The sequence below is a fragment of the Heptranchias perlo genome, chromosome 38 (assembly GCF_035084215.1).
Source record: "Heptranchias perlo isolate sHepPer1 chromosome 38, sHepPer1.hap1, whole genome shotgun sequence".
Taxonomy (NCBI): Eukaryota; Metazoa; Chordata; class Chondrichthyes; order Hexanchiformes; family Hexanchidae; genus Heptranchias; species Heptranchias perlo.
This window is the reverse complement of record NC_090362.1, coordinates 19,678,547-19,699,005: the sequence shown is the minus strand read 5'-3', so window position 1 is coordinate 19,699,005 and position 20,459 is coordinate 19,678,547. Positions and strand designations below refer to the sequence as shown.

Genomic DNA, 20,459 nt, shown 5'->3' with positions numbered 1-20,459 from the left:
TTCATAATGAGGAAAAAGATGGGGTTGATAAATAGCTTGTCGAGGATTTCAAGCATTGTCATACTCTGTCTGAGGTGGTAGTTTAAAAGATAGGCATGAGCTCGTGACAGCTGGGATTGCTCACAAACACCAACATGAATAGTGATGCTTCTCACACCCTGCAGCTTTTAATGTGACCTATTCTGTAACAACACTTGCAGATAAGTTGCTTGTCAGTGGTGCATGAAATTTCACAGGTACAGGGCAGTCACGTTATCGAGAGGGACCATCTTGAATATTTTGATAGCGTGTTAGAGTATGTGTAACATCCACAGACGTTAACAGGAGTTTCAGGAAGGTTCAGCTCAATCATGGCGTGGCAACAAACCACAGCAAAATAAACTAGGGTTGGGCAGGAGGGGTTATCTTACTCTCCTGCTATCCTACCTCTAGCTCCGTAGTTCCAGAGTGACTGATGTTTGTTGTCTGGCTTAACAGCAGAGCTTGGTTCAGATTTTTTCCTTCAGGGTTTTGTACGTCTACATACTGAAGGAGTTTCTGCACACAGCTAGAGCAGTGCTCCAGCGCTTGCCCGTGTGAATCTCCACTGAACTGCACACGAAACATGCGGCTTTCATTCTGGAGGAGGGAAGACGAGAACAAAGGAAGATTACAACTATGTTATTTTTAATTTTCAGTTTTACAGAATAGAATAATTCTGACTGTCAACTGTCAAAGTTCCTTAATATTAAACATATTCAGATACTCTATGGTTTGTAAATAGAAAGGCATGATTTTTTTAAATTTCTATTCTCAGATATCACAGTATGAACTCTCAAATTACCTTAATTCCTCATCATGTTTTTATTTTCTTTTAAGCCGATACTATGACAGTTAGATATCACGCATGTGCGTGCTGTGTAAAGATACGTTAAACAATCATTTTTGCCAAGGTGATGATAGGGATAGGAAACTATAGTTATGAGGAGAGACTTCCGATACTATTTCCATGGAACTATTTCCATTGGAGCAGAGAAAGGACACAAAGAACGACAATGCATTTATATAGACCCTTTCACGACCTCAGGACACCCCAAAGCGCTTTACAGCCGATGGAGTGTTTTCAAAGTGCAGTCACTGCTGGTCTTCCAGCTGGAGGAGCTGGCCGTGGCTGGTGTGTTGCCAACTGGCACGCTCCAAGGTCCAGGACTACATGCTGTGGGACACACTGATGCGAGGTGCGGCCTACGCACGGGGAATTACACCATGCAAGGCCTTGTTCCCACTGGCAGAAAGTTCAAGAATCAGAGGACGTGGATTTAAGGTGATTGTCAAAAGGATCAAAGGCGATGTGAGGAAAAACCTTTTTACGCAGCGAATAGTTACGATCTAGAACGCACTGCCTGAAAGGGTGGTGGATGCAGATTCAATCATGGCTTTCGTAAAGGAATTTGATAAATATTTGAAGAAAAATAATTTGCAGGGCTACAGGAAAGAGCGGGGGAATGGGATTAACTGGATTGCTCTTACAAAGAGCCGGCACAGGCTCGATGGGTCGAACGGCCTCCTTCTGTGCTGTAACGTTCTATAATGTAGTCTATGCTGTAATGTAGGAAACTCGACAGCCAATAATGTGGAAAAAGGGGAGATTTAATAGAGGTTTTTAACATTACGAACGATTTCGCTGGGGTGAAAAGGGAAAAACTACTTCTGGTTGGGGAATCAGTGACAAGGGGTCATCAATTGTCACCAAAAGTGAGGAGCAAGGTTGGAAGAAATGTATTGATGCCATGGGTTGTCGAGGCATGGAATGCTTTGCCAACCGGAGCGGTTGAGACAGAGACCACTGCATCTTTTGAATGAAAATTGGATGAATATTTGAATCAGAGGAAAGATACAGGGCTACAGGGAGAGAGAGCAGGGCAGTGGGATTAGACTTGGATGCTGCAGCAAAAAGCCATCAGACACAAAAGGGGTGAAATTCAACTTCAGCAGAGGCACAAAACAGGCAGCAGCAGATTGACCACCCGTTAAACACCCCGCCCGATCTTCAATGGAAGGGAAAGCTGGACAGGATGTGCAATGGGTCGTCTTTTGCAACCCTTTTTCTAAATTTCAAAATATACTTTATTTCATAAAATTTAAAGATATACACAGTTCAATGTAAAAGGACACAATTTCAAGCAATATAGTTTGAACCAATACAATGCAGAGTGTACACACTATGATTCCCATTATTACAATTCAAATCAGTGCACAGCTTCTAAAACACTCGGTACAATACAAGGTGGGTTGGCCTTTCCCCATAGAACCTTTGCGTAGGCCGCACCTCACTTCAGTGTGTCCCGCAGCACGTACTCCTTGACCTTGAAGTGTGCCAGTCGGCAACACTCGGTCGTGGACAGCTCCTTTAGCCGGAAGACCAGCAGGTTTCGGGCAGACCAATGGGCCTCCTTCACCGAGCTGATGGTCTTCCGGCCGCAGTCGACAACTGTCTCGGTGTGCGTCCCGGGGAACAGCCCGTAGAACACAGTATCCTGCGTTACCGAACTATTGAGGATGAACCGGGTCAGACACCAACGCATCTCACGCCACACCCTCTGCGCAAAGGGGCAGCTCATCAGGAGGTGGATGACAGTCTCCTCCCCGCCACAGCCTCAAGGGCAGCTCGCAGTGGCGGTGAGGTTCCATGTGTGTTGGAAGGACCGCACTGGGAGGGCCTGTCTCACCATCATCCAGGATACATCCTGGTGCCTGTCGGTCAGTTCCGGCGACGAGGAGTACTGTCAAATGGCATCGACCGACTGGAAATGTTGGAACTGGAAAAATAAAAGATTGTAAGAGAATCAGAATAAAAAGAAAGGTGGAGGAAAAAGAGAGAAAATCTCAATGGAATGATCTGTAACCCGCTTAAAAGAAAAGCATGAGATGGTTAGTTGAGAGGGATGATCTTCACAACAGATGATAGTAATTCAAGAGTTAAGAGAAGTAAAGAAAGTGCAAAGAGCTAAATCAGTGGGAGGCCACCCAAGGTAGAGATAAGAAAATGGATTAAAAGCCTATCGATCAGGTCTGAAATTAAAACAAAAGAAACTGACAAAATAAGGTCCAGAAAAAAAATTAGCTGCAACTTCTTACCTTGACTTTGGATCCAAAGAGCACACAATCTGCTCTACGCACTGCTTTCCACCATTTGTGAGCTTCAATTAGGGAAAATCCTTCCTGAAAAATTAAGGGCATTAGTATGACCCTCAAGTGGACCTCAGTGCAGCACAGTAAATTAGAACAATGTTTCTTCAGCTGTGGGTTTGAATACATTCCAGGTGATGGGCTGCAAGTCTCCACTTTCTGCAAGTTGTAAAGGTCTGTATGAAATGAGTTCGAGGAATCCCAACCCAGTTTCTAGCAGGCGTGAATATCTGGACGTAGAAGTGAGTTCAAATTCCTATCATGGCATACTGTGCAGTTCAGTTCAATAAATCTAGTAATTTGTGATTAGCACCAGGGAAAATTACCATGAAAGCTGCCGGAGTGTTTTTTTTATTCGTTCATGGGATGTGGGCGTCGCTGGCAAGGCCAGCATTTATTACCCATCCCTAATTGCCCTTAAAATAAATGTCATAAAAACCCAACTGATTCACTAATGTCCCTGAGGGAAAGGATTGTGATTCCAGTCCCACAGTGGGTATTCTTAAAGCTGTTAAATAAAAGCATATGAGATCATCGGATTTATAAAGAGGCATAAAAAGTACAAAACAGGACAGAAGCAAAATAATGTCGAATTTGCATAAGACATTGGTTAGGCCACCAGTTGAGAGTTTTGTATGCACAGCTGGGCACATCAGACGAATATTAGAGCCATAGAAAGAGCTCAGCAAAGGTTCGTTAGAATGATAGGTCATAACAGTGAAGAAAAGCTTGAAGACCTGATGCTTTTTTCACTGGATTGCAGAACGTTAAGGGGAAATCTAACCGAAGTTATCAAAATTATGCAAGAAAAATTGTTTCAGCAAGTTGGCGATTCGGTAACAAAGGAACATGGACTGAGGATTATTACTAGAAGGCCGAAGTTAGAAGAGAAGTTTTGTTTTACATAGCAGGTTGTTACAAAATGAAATGCTTTACCACAAGTGCCTATTGAGACTATAACAATTTAAAATGGAACAGGATAACTATTTCAAAAACAAGAATATAAAAAGGAGACAGAGAAGTAAGATATCTCCAGTAGAAGTAGCAGCATTGGCCAAAAGGCCTTCTCTGGTGCGGTAATTTCTCTGATGCTTCCAAATGTTTATACTTAAAAAGTAAATTTTATTACATTACTCGGTGAAAGAGAATAAATATTAAGCGACAATTAAATGCATTTCTTTTCAAGGTTTGAAATTAACCTCTGATCATTACTTTAAAATAAGTACCTTAACAAATAAAAATAAAGGAACGCTGTTTAAAGAAAGTAATAAATGTTACCATTGTTTTTGAATCTTTGCGTATATTTGTTCAATTTACAGATTTTACAAGGGACTTATTAGAATGGTCTGTAACCGGATCACTCTGGATCCAGAGCACCGGATCACTCTGGATCCAGAGCACCGGATCACTCTGGATCCAGAGCACCGGATCACTCTGGATCCAGAGCACCGGATCACTCTGGATCCAGAGCACCGGATCACAGAAGAACTTAATGCTATCCTTATAAATCTAACTGAGTTGTCTTCAGAACACTCGAGCGACATCTGAAGGGCTACTATTCAGAACTGGAAGGGGGAGGGAAGTCATGACTTCTCAACTAGCCAAGTTGCATATTCTGCAATTTTGTCATGTCCCTATACATCACAATGTTGCCTGACTGCACAGTGCTGTAGAAATTTTGAATCAGCAAGTGAATGACCTTCTCCAGCATGTTCTGCCTATGTGGAGGGGGTTGAAGGGCCAGCACCAGTCAGTGGAATGACGTATCTCTCTAAATTGCTGAGAGGTGTTTCAGCTTGTATAGGGATGACCTATGGAGGACCCTACCACAGGTAGGCTTTGCAGCATTGTGTAAGATTTGAAACTCAGAACTCATCTTCAGGACCTGTGACATGCTCCAAATCTACTGTTCATCATCCTCATTCTACTCCTCAGGTGAGAATCTGAGGAATTGAATTGTGAAATAATTTTCTGTGCAGACATGAAAGAATACTTTCATTGGCATATTATGCATGAACTGATTTTTTTTTAACAGTAAGATTGATCAGAAGACAGGGAAAGAATTATTTATTTACTTCAAGCACAGTAAGCAGATATGAATACAGATTTTCTATGCGATTTACACAATTTCAATTATACAAGACTATGAATATTCATAGGATACTATTATTTCTTACTGATGAATAACTTTAAAAACATTGCACATACCACTTACCTGAACCTGAAATCACAAAGTCACACTGGCTCCCTTACCTGAAAGATTTAAATAGTTACCAAGTCTTTTTTTCTGGCCAACTGACCATCTTTAGGGAGCGACGTGGTTGTGCTCACTGCAGATTTTTGTTACTGCTTGCAACTTCACATTTAGCACGTGACAGGGTAACTGAGGGCCAGTAGGTGATGAGGGCCCTGATCCCCGAATAAGGGTATGGCCCTTTTAAGAGACCTCACCTTTAAGAAGGAGTGGGTGGCGACCTTCCCTAGTCAGGTGAGAGTAAAGGGGTGAGAGAAACTGAGCTGAAACAGGGCTTCCTAAGAGGAAGATGGAAGGCAGCTGGGCTGGCCTGGCCTGGGCTCTGAGGCCAGGAAGAAGCTGATGAACTGAAAGGCAGTTGCGGACAGCTAAAAGACCCTGGGGCTGGGAAAGTGTACTGTGTGTTGCCAAAAGGTACTATAGTGTGCTTGGATGTGGAGTGAATTAAAATAAGTGTTTTGAAGTATGAATTGGTCGAGGACTATTGTTTGTCGTATGAAGGTTATGAGACGGTAGAACCCTGTGACACCAGATATTGAATCACTGATATGGTTCCCAGTGTCTGCATTTCTCCGCACTTAAGAACTTTGTTGCATTCTTGTATTTCTGTGGTGTGGACAATGCTGTTTTGGTGCCAAAATAAAAGCATTCTTGAACTTGAGGTGCTGTTCAATAGACCGTTCTGCTTCAATGAAATCAACTATCACCGTCACCACAGAAAAGATGTGATGAAGGTCTTCATTTGAAACTTTATTTCCTTCTAGATGTTGACTAACCTGTATATTGCAACATTTTCTATTATTTCAATTTTTGAGCACTCTAATATATCAGATTTATTTACATTGATAATGGGTTATTCCCTCTCCCCCTTTTTGAATTATATGTTTGATCAATTTCAACCAATAGTTAAGTGACTATTTTTAATTACCCACTACAGTAATTTATCAAAGATGACAAGATAATTACGGATGACTAAGAGCATTTGACCCATTTTAGTTCATCCACCTGGAAAAACTCTAGCTTTCCCCACTGCAGTGTCTATTTGTTCCTTAAATAATTCCAGAGTTTTGCCTCCACTACTCTATCTGAAAATCCATTCCGTGTGTTGATCACTCTGTGAAGAGCTACTGGTGACAATATAAATTTTCATTTCATTAACTTGAACCCGTGTTCCTTTGTCCTACTCCCACAATTTAAAATAATATTGTCAACTTTCCGTTTCCATTACCTTAACTATCATGTACCTCTAAGGTCACTCTCAGACATTTACTTTCCAGGCTGAAAAGCCCCAAGTTTCTCCTGTTTGTAGGAACATAGGAACTGGAGTAGGCCATTCAGCCCCTCGAGCCTGTCTGCTATTCAGTTAGATCATGGCTGATCTGCATCTCCACTCCATTTATCCGCCTTTGCTGCATTATATATTCCTTGATACCCATACCCAACCAACATCTTATCAATCTCGGTGATGAAAATTTCAATTGTCCCAGCATCCACAGCCTCTTCTAAATTTCCACTACCCTTTGCCTAAAAATGCTTCCTCATTTCACTCTTAAAATGGCTTGGCTCTAATTTTAAGATCACGCCGCCTTGTTCTGGATTCCTCCACCAGAGGAATTAGTTTCTCTATCTACCCTATTGAATCCCTTTATCATTTTAAACACCTTGACCTTAATGAGGAGATGGATTGGAATACTCAGTCTTAGAGCCTCAGTCCTGGATGATTCCAGTTATGACTAGAAAACTGCCTAAAGTCCTTAGTGTGAAACAGTCTTCCCCATAATCATTCTGTTTTAGCACAGGAAAAAAGCTGGTGGGTGTAGATTGCATTACTGCACAGAAGAGGGCATGAGAGCAACAGAAATGTAGTCATGTCTACACTGCCCTTGTCATATTAAAAGCATGGTTTTATGAAGAATGTGTTTATAGTGATAATCATTATGGTTTCTGTTTGTGAAGGCAGCCAACATAATGCCTCTTATAGGTAGCAGTATGTCACAGCAAAGGACTGCTCTATATATAATACAATGAGCACTGTCTTTTCTTATTTAAAAAAAAATCTATAGATTACATATCAGGAGCAGTCAACAAGGTCATACATAGAGAGGCAGTTTATAAAAATTTCACAATAGTGCCTGGAGATGGTTACCTCCATTCAGTGTGCAGAATCGCAAATTTCTCACACAGTTAGGACTAGGGTTTGACTAACACCTCTCAGATAGTAGATATTGTGTGAGAGTCCAGTCTACACTTTCAACAGGGAGATAACTGTCTCAAAATAATATAAATATTTAAAACTATTTTAATGTCTAGTCTCTTTTTTTAAAAAAAAATACATGTTTTCTCTCCTTCCTTCCTGAAAATACAAACTCCCTGCTGGGATATGATTCCATGGGGGCCTGAGTGAAGTGGCCATTCTTCACATCTAAGGCAGCAAGCAAGCTATTTGACCATGGCAGTACAGCAGCTGAGCCTGATCCTATCCTTATCCTACCCTCTCTATACCCAAAGTCCCCCAAAAAACTTCTAACAGTGGTCACTAGACAGCAATCAGGACAGGTAATCCTGCTGCGACTTTCATCTCCCTAACTCCAATCATAATGCCACTCTGTCTGAGACCAGCTAACTCAACACAATTATCACAGGATCAAACATGGGACATGCCTGGTTTCTATGACTCAGCTGCTCACTGCCTTAACTTGCTTAGTCATGAAGCCTGAAGTCTCATTGTTTCACTCCTAATTTTGTAATTTGCACTTGCTCCATTTTTAACTGCACTAGATTTCATTTCAGGGACAAACTAGTACAAAGCATAGAAGTAAGCTCACATATATCAAGTTGTCACAAAGATAAATTATCTCCTGCAGTAACCAGAGCTACTAATTTAAATCAACCAGGCAAGAGTGCTATCCATTAAATGAGCACAAAATGATTCGACATTAATGGTGGGCTAAATGTTATACAAACCGGATTCCGTCTAGTTTGCTAAGTAATCTCTCTGCTGGCCCCATTTCCTCCTTAGTAATGATTTGGTTACTTTATTGTTTTCCAAAAAACGCCTTCAGCTGTCTAGGCCCTAAGCTCTGGAATTCCCTTCCTAAACTTCTCCGCCTCTCCCTCCTCCAAGACGCTCCTTTAAAAACTACCTCTTTGACCAAGCTTTTAGTCACCTGTCCTAATGTCTCCTTCTTTGGCTCGGTCTCTTTTGCTGGGGTGTAGTTTCAAGGGTGTTGGTAGCTCGTTCGTATATTTCACCTAAGTACCCATTTATGTGCAAGCCTGGACAGTGACTGTCAGCAGGCTATTCACCATGGAGCACAGCTTCGCTGCGTCCAATGTGATCGTCACATGAATGTCAATGCGTGCATTCTCCAGCAGAGGTAAATGGATAGAAATCAGGAATGGGAACACCAGCTGAATTTTCCCTCTCCAGTCAATGGCATTGAGGCCAATTTCTGCTCCAGTGAAATCATCTAATTCAACACAGACCAGAAATCAGACCTGGGACCCTTGTGGCGCATATGGCTGTGTCACAACACACAGTACACTTACCTACTGATCCATCAGTGGAACACTAAGCCACAGGTATTAAGAAACTACATCTCTGGGACTGAACCAAATTAAGGGGGTGACTTTCTGTGGAGGATCTCCCACTTGCCAGCCGCAACTTTGGCTTAAGAGACACGGAATCGCTGGTAAAATGGCATTTATGCTGTTTTCTGGGGCTTTTCCCAGTTCTTCCCAAGTTACGGTGCAGCCGGGGGGGTGGGGGGGGGGGAACCCTGGGAAAATTCACCCCCTAAGTCTTTAAGAACATTTTCCCTGAATTGTAGAGAATCTTCACTTAACACATTATTTCCTTTACAAAAATATTACTCCAAACTATGGCATTCTGTTATACTGCTATTAACAAAAAGTAATAAACAGCATTTACAGTCACAAATGCAACAGAAACGTGTTATAAAAAGATTATCGGGATCAAATTACAAAGCTGCAACCTGGTCAAGTTCAGTTCACATCAGAAACCACAAGGTCAAAGCACGAGTGGTTTAGGACTTTCATCTGAATTAAAAAATTTATATTGAGCTCATTCTCTTTTTTTCCCAAACAAACTGCTTACTTTGTGCTGTGATTTGTTTCTAATTAAACTTTAAAGGCATGTTGTGCTGTCGGCAGCTGTCTACATGCTTCATGTTGTTCGTGCATAATTCCTTTTCATAAGAAGATATTAAATCATGCCTTCTGATGTCAATAAAAAGGTCATTAACAAGTTTATCCAGGATTTAGTGACATAAGTATATAATAAGTACATTGCTGCCCAATGGCCTAGTGAGTAAAGGACATGCCCGGGGCAGTGCTAAGCCATACGGATCAGGAGGTCCTAATCTATGTTACGTCAGCTAGGCAGCAGATGGAACTCAAAAGCTGGGAACAATAAAAAAAAATCAGAGTTCACATTTCTGATTGGTGACTCTTGCTGCAAAGTGCCTGTGTACGGACTTTCGAGTGAGAAAAGGAGCAAACCTGGTTTTGATGCCCCCTATGGAAAATTGGCCCGACAACGCTCGCTGTCTAGGTTCAGAGGTATAAAACGGGCATTTAGGTGAGATACCAGAGGGTTGGCAGCATCCTTGCGACTGTACCCAGGCAAGAAGCAGCACTTTAAGATGAGAAAAAGAGTATAAAATTGAAGACTTTCTCACCCACAAAATAAGAACAGAAGTATCTGGAAATAACTAGGCTACTAGTGTAAAAGCACTTTCGAGAGGTTTGCAATGTAAATATGCATGTTTACCACCAGGTTATTAATGCCAAATATTCCTCTGCGTGGTGTCTTAATTTACCATTGGTAATCAGTTGAAATTATTCAAAATATACAGCTCTATCATGGGGAACTGAGGCACTTGACCTATGCAAACAAATATGGCTCACAGCTCTCTGGCAGTGAAGGGCACAAAATTGCAATAAAAGTCAAAGCATACAAGAGATCTTTCATTCTAACAGAGCTGTTTTGTTTTAAAGACAGCAGTACAACAAATTGAAATATACTGTTTTTTTGGGGTGGGAAGGGGGGAGGTAACCAAAACAGCATTGGCCAAAACTCTCAACCATCAAAGGCCTGAAAACTGAATAAATTTTCTAAAATTCTCACAAATGCAGAGAACTCCAAGAAGTAATCATAACTTAAAACACATGGCTAAACTTCAACTAGCACAAAATTACAAATAACATTCTCTAAGAGATAAACATAGACCCAAAAAGATACAACGGCCTCTATATTACCCCCACCCCCATGATAAACAGGAGAGGGTTGGGGTGAGGTGTTAAAAAGGCCGAGTACGTGCCAGTTGCCCTTTTCACAGCGGTGGGTTTCGAGGTGTCCCAAGTGTCTAGCCGTGGCACTTCATTAGCATATTTAAATCCGGCTCCCACTGTGGAATTAGGAGCCCGATTTAAATTTTTACATTTGCTGTTTTGGTTTCCTAGGGGACGGGAAAACCGGCAGTTTAAGGAAAGCGGGAATTGCCGGTTCCATAAGTGCCTTTTACAGTACTCCTTGTGGGTCAGGAGGAGTGCTCCCCCCGGCCCCTCAAGTAAGCTTTCGGTCTTCCCTCTGCTGATCGCGGCTTCTCTTTCCCCTCTACCGCGATCGCCAACCTCCGCCCCCTTCCCCCCCCCCCCCCCCCAGCCCAATCCCGATGACCTCTCTCTCTCTCTCTCTCTACCCAGCCAACTACGGCCGATCCCACTCTCTTTCCCCCCACCCCCGCGATGGCCTTTCTACCCCCCCACCCCGATCGCCGACCTCTCCATGCCCTCCTGGTTTGTTCAATAGTGAAGACACTGAACCAATTAACTGAACATAAGAAATAGGAGCAGGAGCAGGCCATATGGTCCCTTGAGCCTGCTCTGCCATTCAATCAGATCATGGCTGATCTTCAATCTCAACTCCGACCCGATCCCCATATCCCTTGATTCCCTTAGAGTCCAACAATCTATCGATCTCAGCCCTGAATGTACTTAACCACTGAGCAGCCACAGCCCTCTGGTATAGAGAATTCCAAAGATTCACTACCCTCTGAGTGAAGACATTTCTATTCTTCTCAGTCCTAAATGGCCAACCCCTTATCCTGAGTCTATGCCCCCCCCTAGTTCTAGACTCTCCAGCCAGAGGAAACAGCCTCTCAGCATCTACCCTGTCAAGCCTTCTCAGAATCTTACATGTTTCAATGAGATCACCTCTCACTCGTCTAAACTCCAGAGAATATAGGCCCATTCTACTCAATCTCTCCTTATAAGGCATCCCTCTCATCCCAGGAATCAATCTAATAAACCTTTGTTGCACCGCCTCTAAGGCAAGTATATCCTTCCTTAGGTAAGGAGACCACAACTGTACACAGTACACCAGGTGTGGTCTCACCAAAGCCCTGTACAATTGCAGCAAGACTTCCTTACTCCTGTACTCCAACCTCCTTGCAATAAAGGCCAACATACTATTTGCCTTCCCAATTGTTTGCTGTACCTCCATGTTAACTTTCTGTGTTTTGTGTACAAGGACACCCAATTCCCTCTGAACACCAACATTTAATAGTTTCTCACCATTTTCTATTTTTCCTACCAAAGTGAATAATCTCACATTTCCCCACATTATACTCCATCTGCCATCTTCTTGCCCACTCACTTAACCAATCTATATCCCTTTGCAGACTCTGTCCTCCTCACAGCTTACTTTCCCACCTAGCTTTGTATCGTCAGCAAATTTAGATACATTATACTCAGTCCCTTCATCTAAGTCATTAATATAGATTGTAAATAGCTGAGGCCCAAGCACTGATCCTTATGGCACCCCACTCGTTACAGCCTGCCAACCTGAAAATGACCCGTTTATTCCTACTCTGTTTTCTGAGCATTAACCAATCCTCTATCCATGCTAATGTATTACCCCCAACCCCATGAGACCTTATCTTGTGTAACAACCTTTCGTGTGGTACCATATCATATGCCTTTTGAAAATCCAAATATACTACATTCACTGGTTCCTTTATCTACCCTGCTAGTTACATCCTCAAAAAAACTAATAGATTTGTCAAACACGATTTCTCTTTCATAAAACCATGTTGACTCTGCCTAATCATGTGATTTTTTAAGTGCCCTGTTACCACGTCCTTAATAATGGATTCCAGCATTTTCCCAATGACTGATGGCTAACTGGCCTATAGTTCCCTGTTTTCTCTCTCCCTCCTTCCTTGAATGGTGGCGTTACATTTGCTACCTTCCAATCCACTGAGAATTTTTGTATGCAAATTGTCTTTAACTCAAACTGAACGGACTTACGTTTTCCCTGTTACATCTATTATATTGAGAGGAAGTTCTACATCTGTATAAAGTCCTTAATTAGATTTATTATGCACAAAGTAACATATAATTTCTTTGGGAAACAATCACCAAGCAATTTATTATGTTAATCTGAAAGCTGCACGAGTCATTGTGACTTAATTTGGAAAGACAGTCATTGAGATTTTCCAGAAATGTTGGTTTTGACACTCATGAAGTTAAATGGAAGAGCCCAGGAGTTACTTTGAAAGTTATTAGCCCTGACAGATAATGAATTTCTCTGAGACAGAACACTGTGTTGGAGGTTGAACCTGGGGTTGACTTTGTTGTATTTTAACAGGAACTTTATCAATTTGACAGGCACCTGAACTAAATCAGAAACTGTGCTTACGGAGATTAATTAACCTATTGAGAACATTCCCTCTGCTTGTTATGCTTGAAACGCACTTTTAGTATGTGCCATTTGTTATGGTTCATCTGGCAATTTGATATTAAATAAAGTTACTGTTTCAGTGTGGCCTTTTTCCCCCACCACTTTCTCCAGTTCAAAGCCAGACTAGTTTCCATAAGCAGTCCACGTCCCTTATGGACCGAAAGCTGCACTTTTATTCACCACTGTGCTTGGGTTAGCCTTCGCAGGATTGAGAATTAACCATGAATAGTGGTAAATGATAACTTGAGAATACTTTGGGATACCCATCAGTTCTAGCAACAACTCAGAAGGCATAAAATAACATGCCACCAGCTTAATTCGTACATGCTATGCCTATTTAGTCAGATTAATTTACAGAAGAAATGATGTAGAGAAGTACCACACAGTAATATACTGTTACACGACAATGATCAACCTTACACACAATGAGATGGCTTGTTAACTTACAAACGAGAGTCTAAAATCCTTACATCTTTCCTCGAATAATTCTAGGAAACGGTCTGTGGGTGGTAAATAATACTGAAAATCATTTTTTACTGAGTCCCTATTGATAGGTAGAAGCAAGAATAGGGAACTAAAGACCCCAAAAACGTCGCTGGGTTTTTAGGCATCTTTTCCTTTGAAGATCAAATTATTTCTTCAATAGTTAGTCAATCAAAATATTAATCATTTTAACACTTAAGCAGACAAGGTGCAAACTGCATGAACGGAGACTTCCAAGAAGCTTAATTCTGTTTGTAATCTGGCAGCAATTGAAAAACACAATTCTTTATAACCACATACATTAAAATTACAAGCAGCCGTTCAAAGTAACTTTATCTTAATCCATCTCTCATCACAAGGCACTTGCCCTTTTCCCAGAGACTAAGGGGGTAATTTAAACCTAACTCATCGAGCGGGAAACCCACAGGATCGGGTGGAACACTGATTTTACATTCCGCCCAATATTTCTCTCCACTGACTTCAGCAGAGTGTAAAATCAGGCAGGGTGTAAAACCAGCACTGCACCCAATCGCGTCAGTTTCCTAACTGGCGGCTTAGGTTAAAATTGACCCCTAACCGTCTGAGGTATTCCATTTTAAATCTTAGTAAAAGGTAGACAGCATCCATTTTAGCCCAAGTTCGTTTAAAAACTATATAAAATAATGATAGAAATTTCCAGTACCGTCACCATTTGTTCTGTAAAACCAGCACAATAATGTCCTGGAGTTATTGGGATCCAGGCCTGATGCTGCACTGTCAAGTACAGTGTGGGTTTCACACCTATAACAGGGTCCTCCATAGGGCCATCTCTGGATTGTGTTATAAAGTTGAGGGTTCTAGCCCAGCTGGCCAGGAGATTGATCGGTCACAGCAGATCATTCTGTCCATTAAACACCCCCCCACCACTTACCTAAAGTATAGAGAAAGCAGTCACATCAAGCTGTTCAAAATACTCATAACATTATGGTAACTCTTGCCATTTTGAACAGAATGAGGTCCAAAACTATGTTAAATCCAGGAAGCAGATTACCCAATGGTATAACTATCAGCCCCTTGAGCACACACATCTTCAAGGGCAGAACATAGAGAAGATACAGCTTCCAGATCAGAGTAAAAAGACCAGAGTCAGAGAAAATTGTGCTAAAATGGTAAAAGTAACAATTTGCAACTACTTAGCATGCAAATCACACGATGCCCTGTGCCTGTATTCATTTGTATATTACTTAAAGTAAGATAATAATTGGCAGTCTGCATCTGAAACAATCTTATTGTAAACAATGAAATCCATGCACAATCCAAATTAATTAACAGAAATATTCTTCCACGTTGTCACAAATAAGATCCCTACACCCTATTCCCCAGAAATGCACTCAGAAGTTGTCAATTCCTCAGAAGAGAGTGAGGGATACGTGGAATACACAGTTGTCCACTGAAGAGGAGGATAACAAAGAGAGACTCGAGGATCCATGCTCGAGTGTCGTGCTGCATTGTCAACTAGTGTGGACTTCACACCTATAACAGGCCCCTCCACGTGGACATCGCTGGATTGTGTTATACAAGCTAGAGGGTTAACATCTGTCGCAGTAGACAAGTTTTCGATAACCTAAAACGTGCCTAAAGTACATCGGAAAATGCAAGCACCTACTTCATTAGAGCACTCAAAATGTCCATGGCAGAGGGCACTCCAGTAACACCTGCATGACGGGACAATTACGTATAATTTTATGCAATTTGATGCTGCACAGTTGGTGGAGCAGGTTATCTGTTCACTTAATGTATTCACCACCCAGGTGAGAACTCAGCAACTGTCTTTGGATTTAATAACGCTGCAGGTTTAGCATCTGTGCAAACCGATTTCTGCTTCGCACTGACGCTAACCTGGCAATGTAAATCCAGAATTGGTGACTGACCTGACTTCCGAGCGAAGTGAAGTGAGACTGCCTGAAGGAGGTTCTCACATTACTTCAGTTTGACACTGGATAGAGTATAAACTTATTGTGAAATGCTTGGGTGGTTGTTGAATCTATTGTATACTTTACCTGACAAATTATTATTATTTTATTTTTTTTGAAAGAGAGTAGGGGATTCTCCCTTGCCTGCTCTCTATACATTTAAATTTTTAACTTGCATCCATGGACGCAAGCATACACAAAGCTCTCTCCTAAACAGGATGGGTACAGTTCTAATCAGGCAGCAATCAAGCAATGTAAAGAGGATTCTGCATGGATGGAATTGAAACTGCAACTACCAGTCTCACACCAGTGTAACTGCATCCTTACTCATAGTTCTAGGATTTTGCTATTCAGGCTTATCATTGACTGCTCTGGAAAGACAGCATCAAGTTCTTCTGCGGCTTTATGCACTGCATGCCCCAAATGCAGAGTGACCCTATGGAGGAATCTTCTAAAGCCCTACAGCCTGCCATTTGTAACATCTGTAAATACAACAACACACACATCAGGGCAAAATTTGTTACCTTCTTGAAATAGCATCCTTTTATTTGTTAATTTTGTGCATATTTTTAAAGCAGGGAACAGAACTATTTTTTTGTTTGCAAACAGAAATTTGTTAATGTTTTACATTTATTGAATTTCACTCAATAATCAAGCGATGTTCACTTTTGTTTTGCAAGTACAGAGAAGTACGTTCAAAATCTAATATAGTTATCGTACTACCGTTATTATTTTTATTTCTTCTTAGTCCAGTGATTTCCTTTCTCTTCCCTGCTGGTTCTCCTCTCCAATTTCTGCCAGGAGCCTCTGTAATGCAGCCACATGGAGCGATCCACATAGTCTCACCATGATTACCTACGTGCTAGCTTTTTCTTCATTCTTCAAGTATGAAGAGGCATCCTCCACAACACCAAAGCACCTCTTAGCAGGTCATTTCCTGACACATCTTGCACCTTTTCTAGTTCAGAAATAAAAGGAGTGGCTGTGTTCATGAGTTGTACTCTTGTACTGTGCAGGGAGGGGAAGTGTCATGTGGTGATGTTATGGCAATCTAAAACATCAAAACAACTTTGTCCTTTGGGGATTTTCCATGCATTCAGCTGGATTCACTTCCATGGTATGTAGAAGGTATTTCAAATTCAAAAAATGAATATGTTTCTATCAGATAGGTAACAAATCTCCACGGCTCACTTAATTATCCCTTCTCAAGTCCAAGGCAATGGATGGGGTTTTGATAGTAAGGTCTCAGTGCTTTGTAATTTACATCTAGAAGCAGAAAAAAAAACCTGAAATCTGCTCAGCCACACTTACCAGTAGGGTTGCGCCACCTTGAGAGATGAGGAAATGGCCTGACTGCACAATCGTTAAGGAGAGAAGACCCTTTTCCTGACTGGACTCAAAAACCTCAAAAGTAAAATAAAACTGATTTACTGCATCAATGGTTAACAACAATGTCAAATATTTTCACAGCATTTAATAATCCACATCTCCAACATTTCAGGAGCTTCACAAATGTGACTGGAATGACTGCATTATCACACTTTTCAGAATCCATGAGCCAGATTAGAAATTTACTGTATTCCTGTGAACCAAGTGTTTCACTGTGTCCACAAGTACTATAAATACCTGCCTGCTTCCTGCTATCTCACACCCCTTCACATTCCACCTCTTATCACCTCCCAGTCCAAAATATACCAATCTCACATTACCCTCATACACCAGTCATAATCTCACACCTCTCATACCACCTTCTGCCATTTCACAACACCCTCATACACCAGACATGACCTCGCATCCCTCATATACAATCTCATGCCATCTGTCCTGCTTAATATAAGAATCTGTTATATATTGTTTTTATATAGGTTGAGGGAGTGGCTTGTAGTTGTAGCACATTATGGGCACTTCAAACTGGTTACTACACACCGAGAGCAATCAGTCTAGATGAAATGAACATACTTTCTGGACCAGAAATCCAACATCAGACTCATCTATGTAAAGAGTGTGAATTTGGGTGCGTTTTCTCCTCTTGACACCTTCAATTACATTTGAGGAAATAGATGAGGCGGAGGGAGGGGGCAGGGGGTGCCCAACTATGGGAATGGAAGTTATAAGACCCAACTGTTCAACAAGTAAGCAAAAACTCACAGCCCACTAACATCATAGAAACAATTTACATGGATCACCAGGCTACAGTCTTCCCAGATTTACAGACTATTTTGTGCGCTACTGCACCAGACCATTCAAGAGCAACAAACAATGGTGGCTGTCTCAAAAAGGGGCCTTGACTATCACACTCATAGCTCAGCTTTATCCTGGAAATGGACAAGCTTCTGAGGGATCACCCAGCCACTTTGAAGTCTATTTTAATTGTCATTTAGGTGGCCAGAAATTGAGTACAAGCATGGCATGATTTTGCTAGTTCACCATTGTAGTTCTCTCTACTGTTCGACTGACTATGAAGGACTGTGTGGATGATTCAATCTCATATTGAACTTCACATCACAGATGCCTAATTCAAAATAAGACATTTACTAATGAGAACAACTGGATAAGCAGGACTTTTATTGATAGTTTAAAAATACCAGAGAGAAATCAAGTACTCTTTCCAGCTCCCATAAGAGCAGAATTTTTGCAACCAGCTTGAGACAAAATATCTGGTGAGCACCTGAATCATGAAACACGCACACCTTCAAATGCCACCTCCCACCCCTAATACACCCCATTCTCAGATACAATCTACAAACCCTCATATACCATACCTTCAGAAACCACCTCCTACCCTGCATATACCACTACCTATTTGGACCACCACCCATTCCCGATACACCTCATCCTGATTCCACCTTCGACCCCTCATATACCACCCACTCTTCCTACCCCACACCCTTTTACTACCGCCTACTCCTCATAAACTACACCCTTTTATACATCCTCCCAGACCTCATACCACACCCTTTTTACCATCTCCTACCCCTCATATCACACACTACTATAACACCTCCTACCCCTCATATACAGCAGCTCCCACTCCTTGTACCACACCCTAATATACCACGTCCTACTTCATGTTCAATACTCTAATATACCTCCTACTCCATATACCACACCCAATATACCACCTCCAACACTCCACACTCTAATTTACCATCTCCTACAGTATCAGCCATGGCTCAGTGGCAGCACTCTCGCCTCTGAATCAGAAGTTTGTGGGTTCAAGTCCCAATCAAGCTTGAGCACAAAATCTAGGCTGATACTGCAGTGCAGTACCGAAGGAGTGCGATGAGACGTTAAACCAAGGCCCCATCTCCCCTCTCAGGTGCACATAAAAGATCGCAAGGCAGTAATCTAAAAAGAGCAGTGGAGTTCTCCCAGGTGTCCTGGTAAATATTTATCCCTCAACCAACATCATAGAACAAAGCGACAATCTGGTAATTATCACATTGCGATTTGTGGGATCTTGCTGTGTACAAATTAGCTGCTGCATTTCCTACATCACAACAGTGACTACACTTCAAAATGTACTTCATTGGCTGTAAAGTACTTTGGGACATCCTGAGGACACGCCCCGATGTACCCCCTCCCAGCCCGTGTACCCCCTCCCAGCCCGTGTACCCCCTCCCAGCCCGTGTACCCCCTCCCAGCCCGTGTACCCCCTCCCAGCCCGTGTACCCCCTCCCAGCCAGTGTACCCCCTCCCAGCCAGTGTACCCCCTCCCAGCCCGTGTACCCCCTCCCAGCCCGTGTACCACGCCCCGGTGTACCCCCTCCCAGCCCGTGTACCCCCTCCCAGCCCGTGTACCACGCCCCGGTGTACCCCCTCCCAGCCCGTGTACCTCCTCCCAGCCCATCTACCACGCCCCGATGTACCCCCTCCCATCTATATACCACACCCTGATATACCCTCTCCTAACCCGTGTACCCCGCCATGTACCTGTCCCCCGGCCTCTCTCTCACCTCCCAAGAGCTCGAGGCCCCGCCCGGCGGTGTGAAGCGCGCGTACCGCTTCAAGGCCCACTGGGTGTTGGCCAGCGCCGCCTCGCTGCGGCTGTCGGGCGGCACCTGCCCGGCTCTCCGCTCAGCCCCCGCCCCGGGCCCGGGTCCCTCGGCCTCGGCCCCCGCCCTGAGCGCCCACGGGCTCCGCTCCGCCGCCATCAGTGGGAGAGACCCCGGGGGGGGGGGGGGGGGCTAAAGGACCAATCAACGGTAAGAGAATCCACCAATAAAATTGAAGGGGGAACAATCACGACCAATCATATTGAAGCTCGATTACTATTGGCCGACTAGGTTCTCAGTGTCCAATAAGGAGAGGCTCCTTTACACCAATCAGACTACGGGCGGGAAATAATTTACCCAATGAGCGCCCGGCCTCTCGCTGCCCAGCAGCTCGTTCCAATCTGCTGACCTCTCACCCTGACTTGCCATGTGACCTGCCACCCTGACTTGCCATGTGACCTGCCACCCTGACTTGCCATGTGACCTGCCACCCTGACTTGCCATGTGACCTGCCACCCTGACTTGCCATGTGACCTCTTTTTTTTCCATGAGCCCCTCCTGAAATCTCTTAAGGAGTAAACTGCGAATAATCTACTTTCTAAAATGCAAGACGAATCTTCTGCTTACCTCTGTGTTCCCTGAAGTGGAAATATCAATTATTGAAGTCACTAAAGTTTTTGTGTTGAGTTTACATCAAAAAGGCAAAAGTCCAGGCTCTAACCCATGATCCTTGCTCATACACCTTTTCCCATATGGGAATTGGCAAGAGGTTGCACTCCTAGATGTCAAGGTGATGCAGGTCAGTCGTTTCTGTTTGCAAATTTACCAACGTGACCAAGAGG

General features: G+C 42.8%; 1 protein-coding gene across 3 annotated transcripts in view; it reads right to left on the bottom strand.

Annotated features, from left to right (window-relative positions):
- Positions 1-19,787, bottom strand: part of rec114 (REC114 meiotic recombination protein) — a 28,424-nt gene extending 8,637 nt beyond the window's left edge. For 2 of the 3 annotated variants that reach the window (XM_067973292.1, XM_067973293.1), the window contains exons 1-4: positions 19,579-19,787; positions 16,934-17,026; positions 3,118-3,201; positions 427-618 (exon numbers count right to left, since the gene is read on the bottom strand). In XM_067973292.1, the coding sequence (XP_067829393.1) occupies positions 427-618; positions 3,118-3,201; positions 16,934-17,026; positions 19,579-19,776 (567 nt within the window). In that variant the 5' untranslated portion in view covers positions 19,777-19,787. The remainder of the gene's footprint in view (positions 1-426; positions 619-3,117; positions 3,202-16,933; positions 17,027-19,578) is intronic. The other variant, XM_067973294.1, reaches the window with a different exon arrangement.
- Positions 19,788-20,459: the final 672 nt, after the last annotated feature.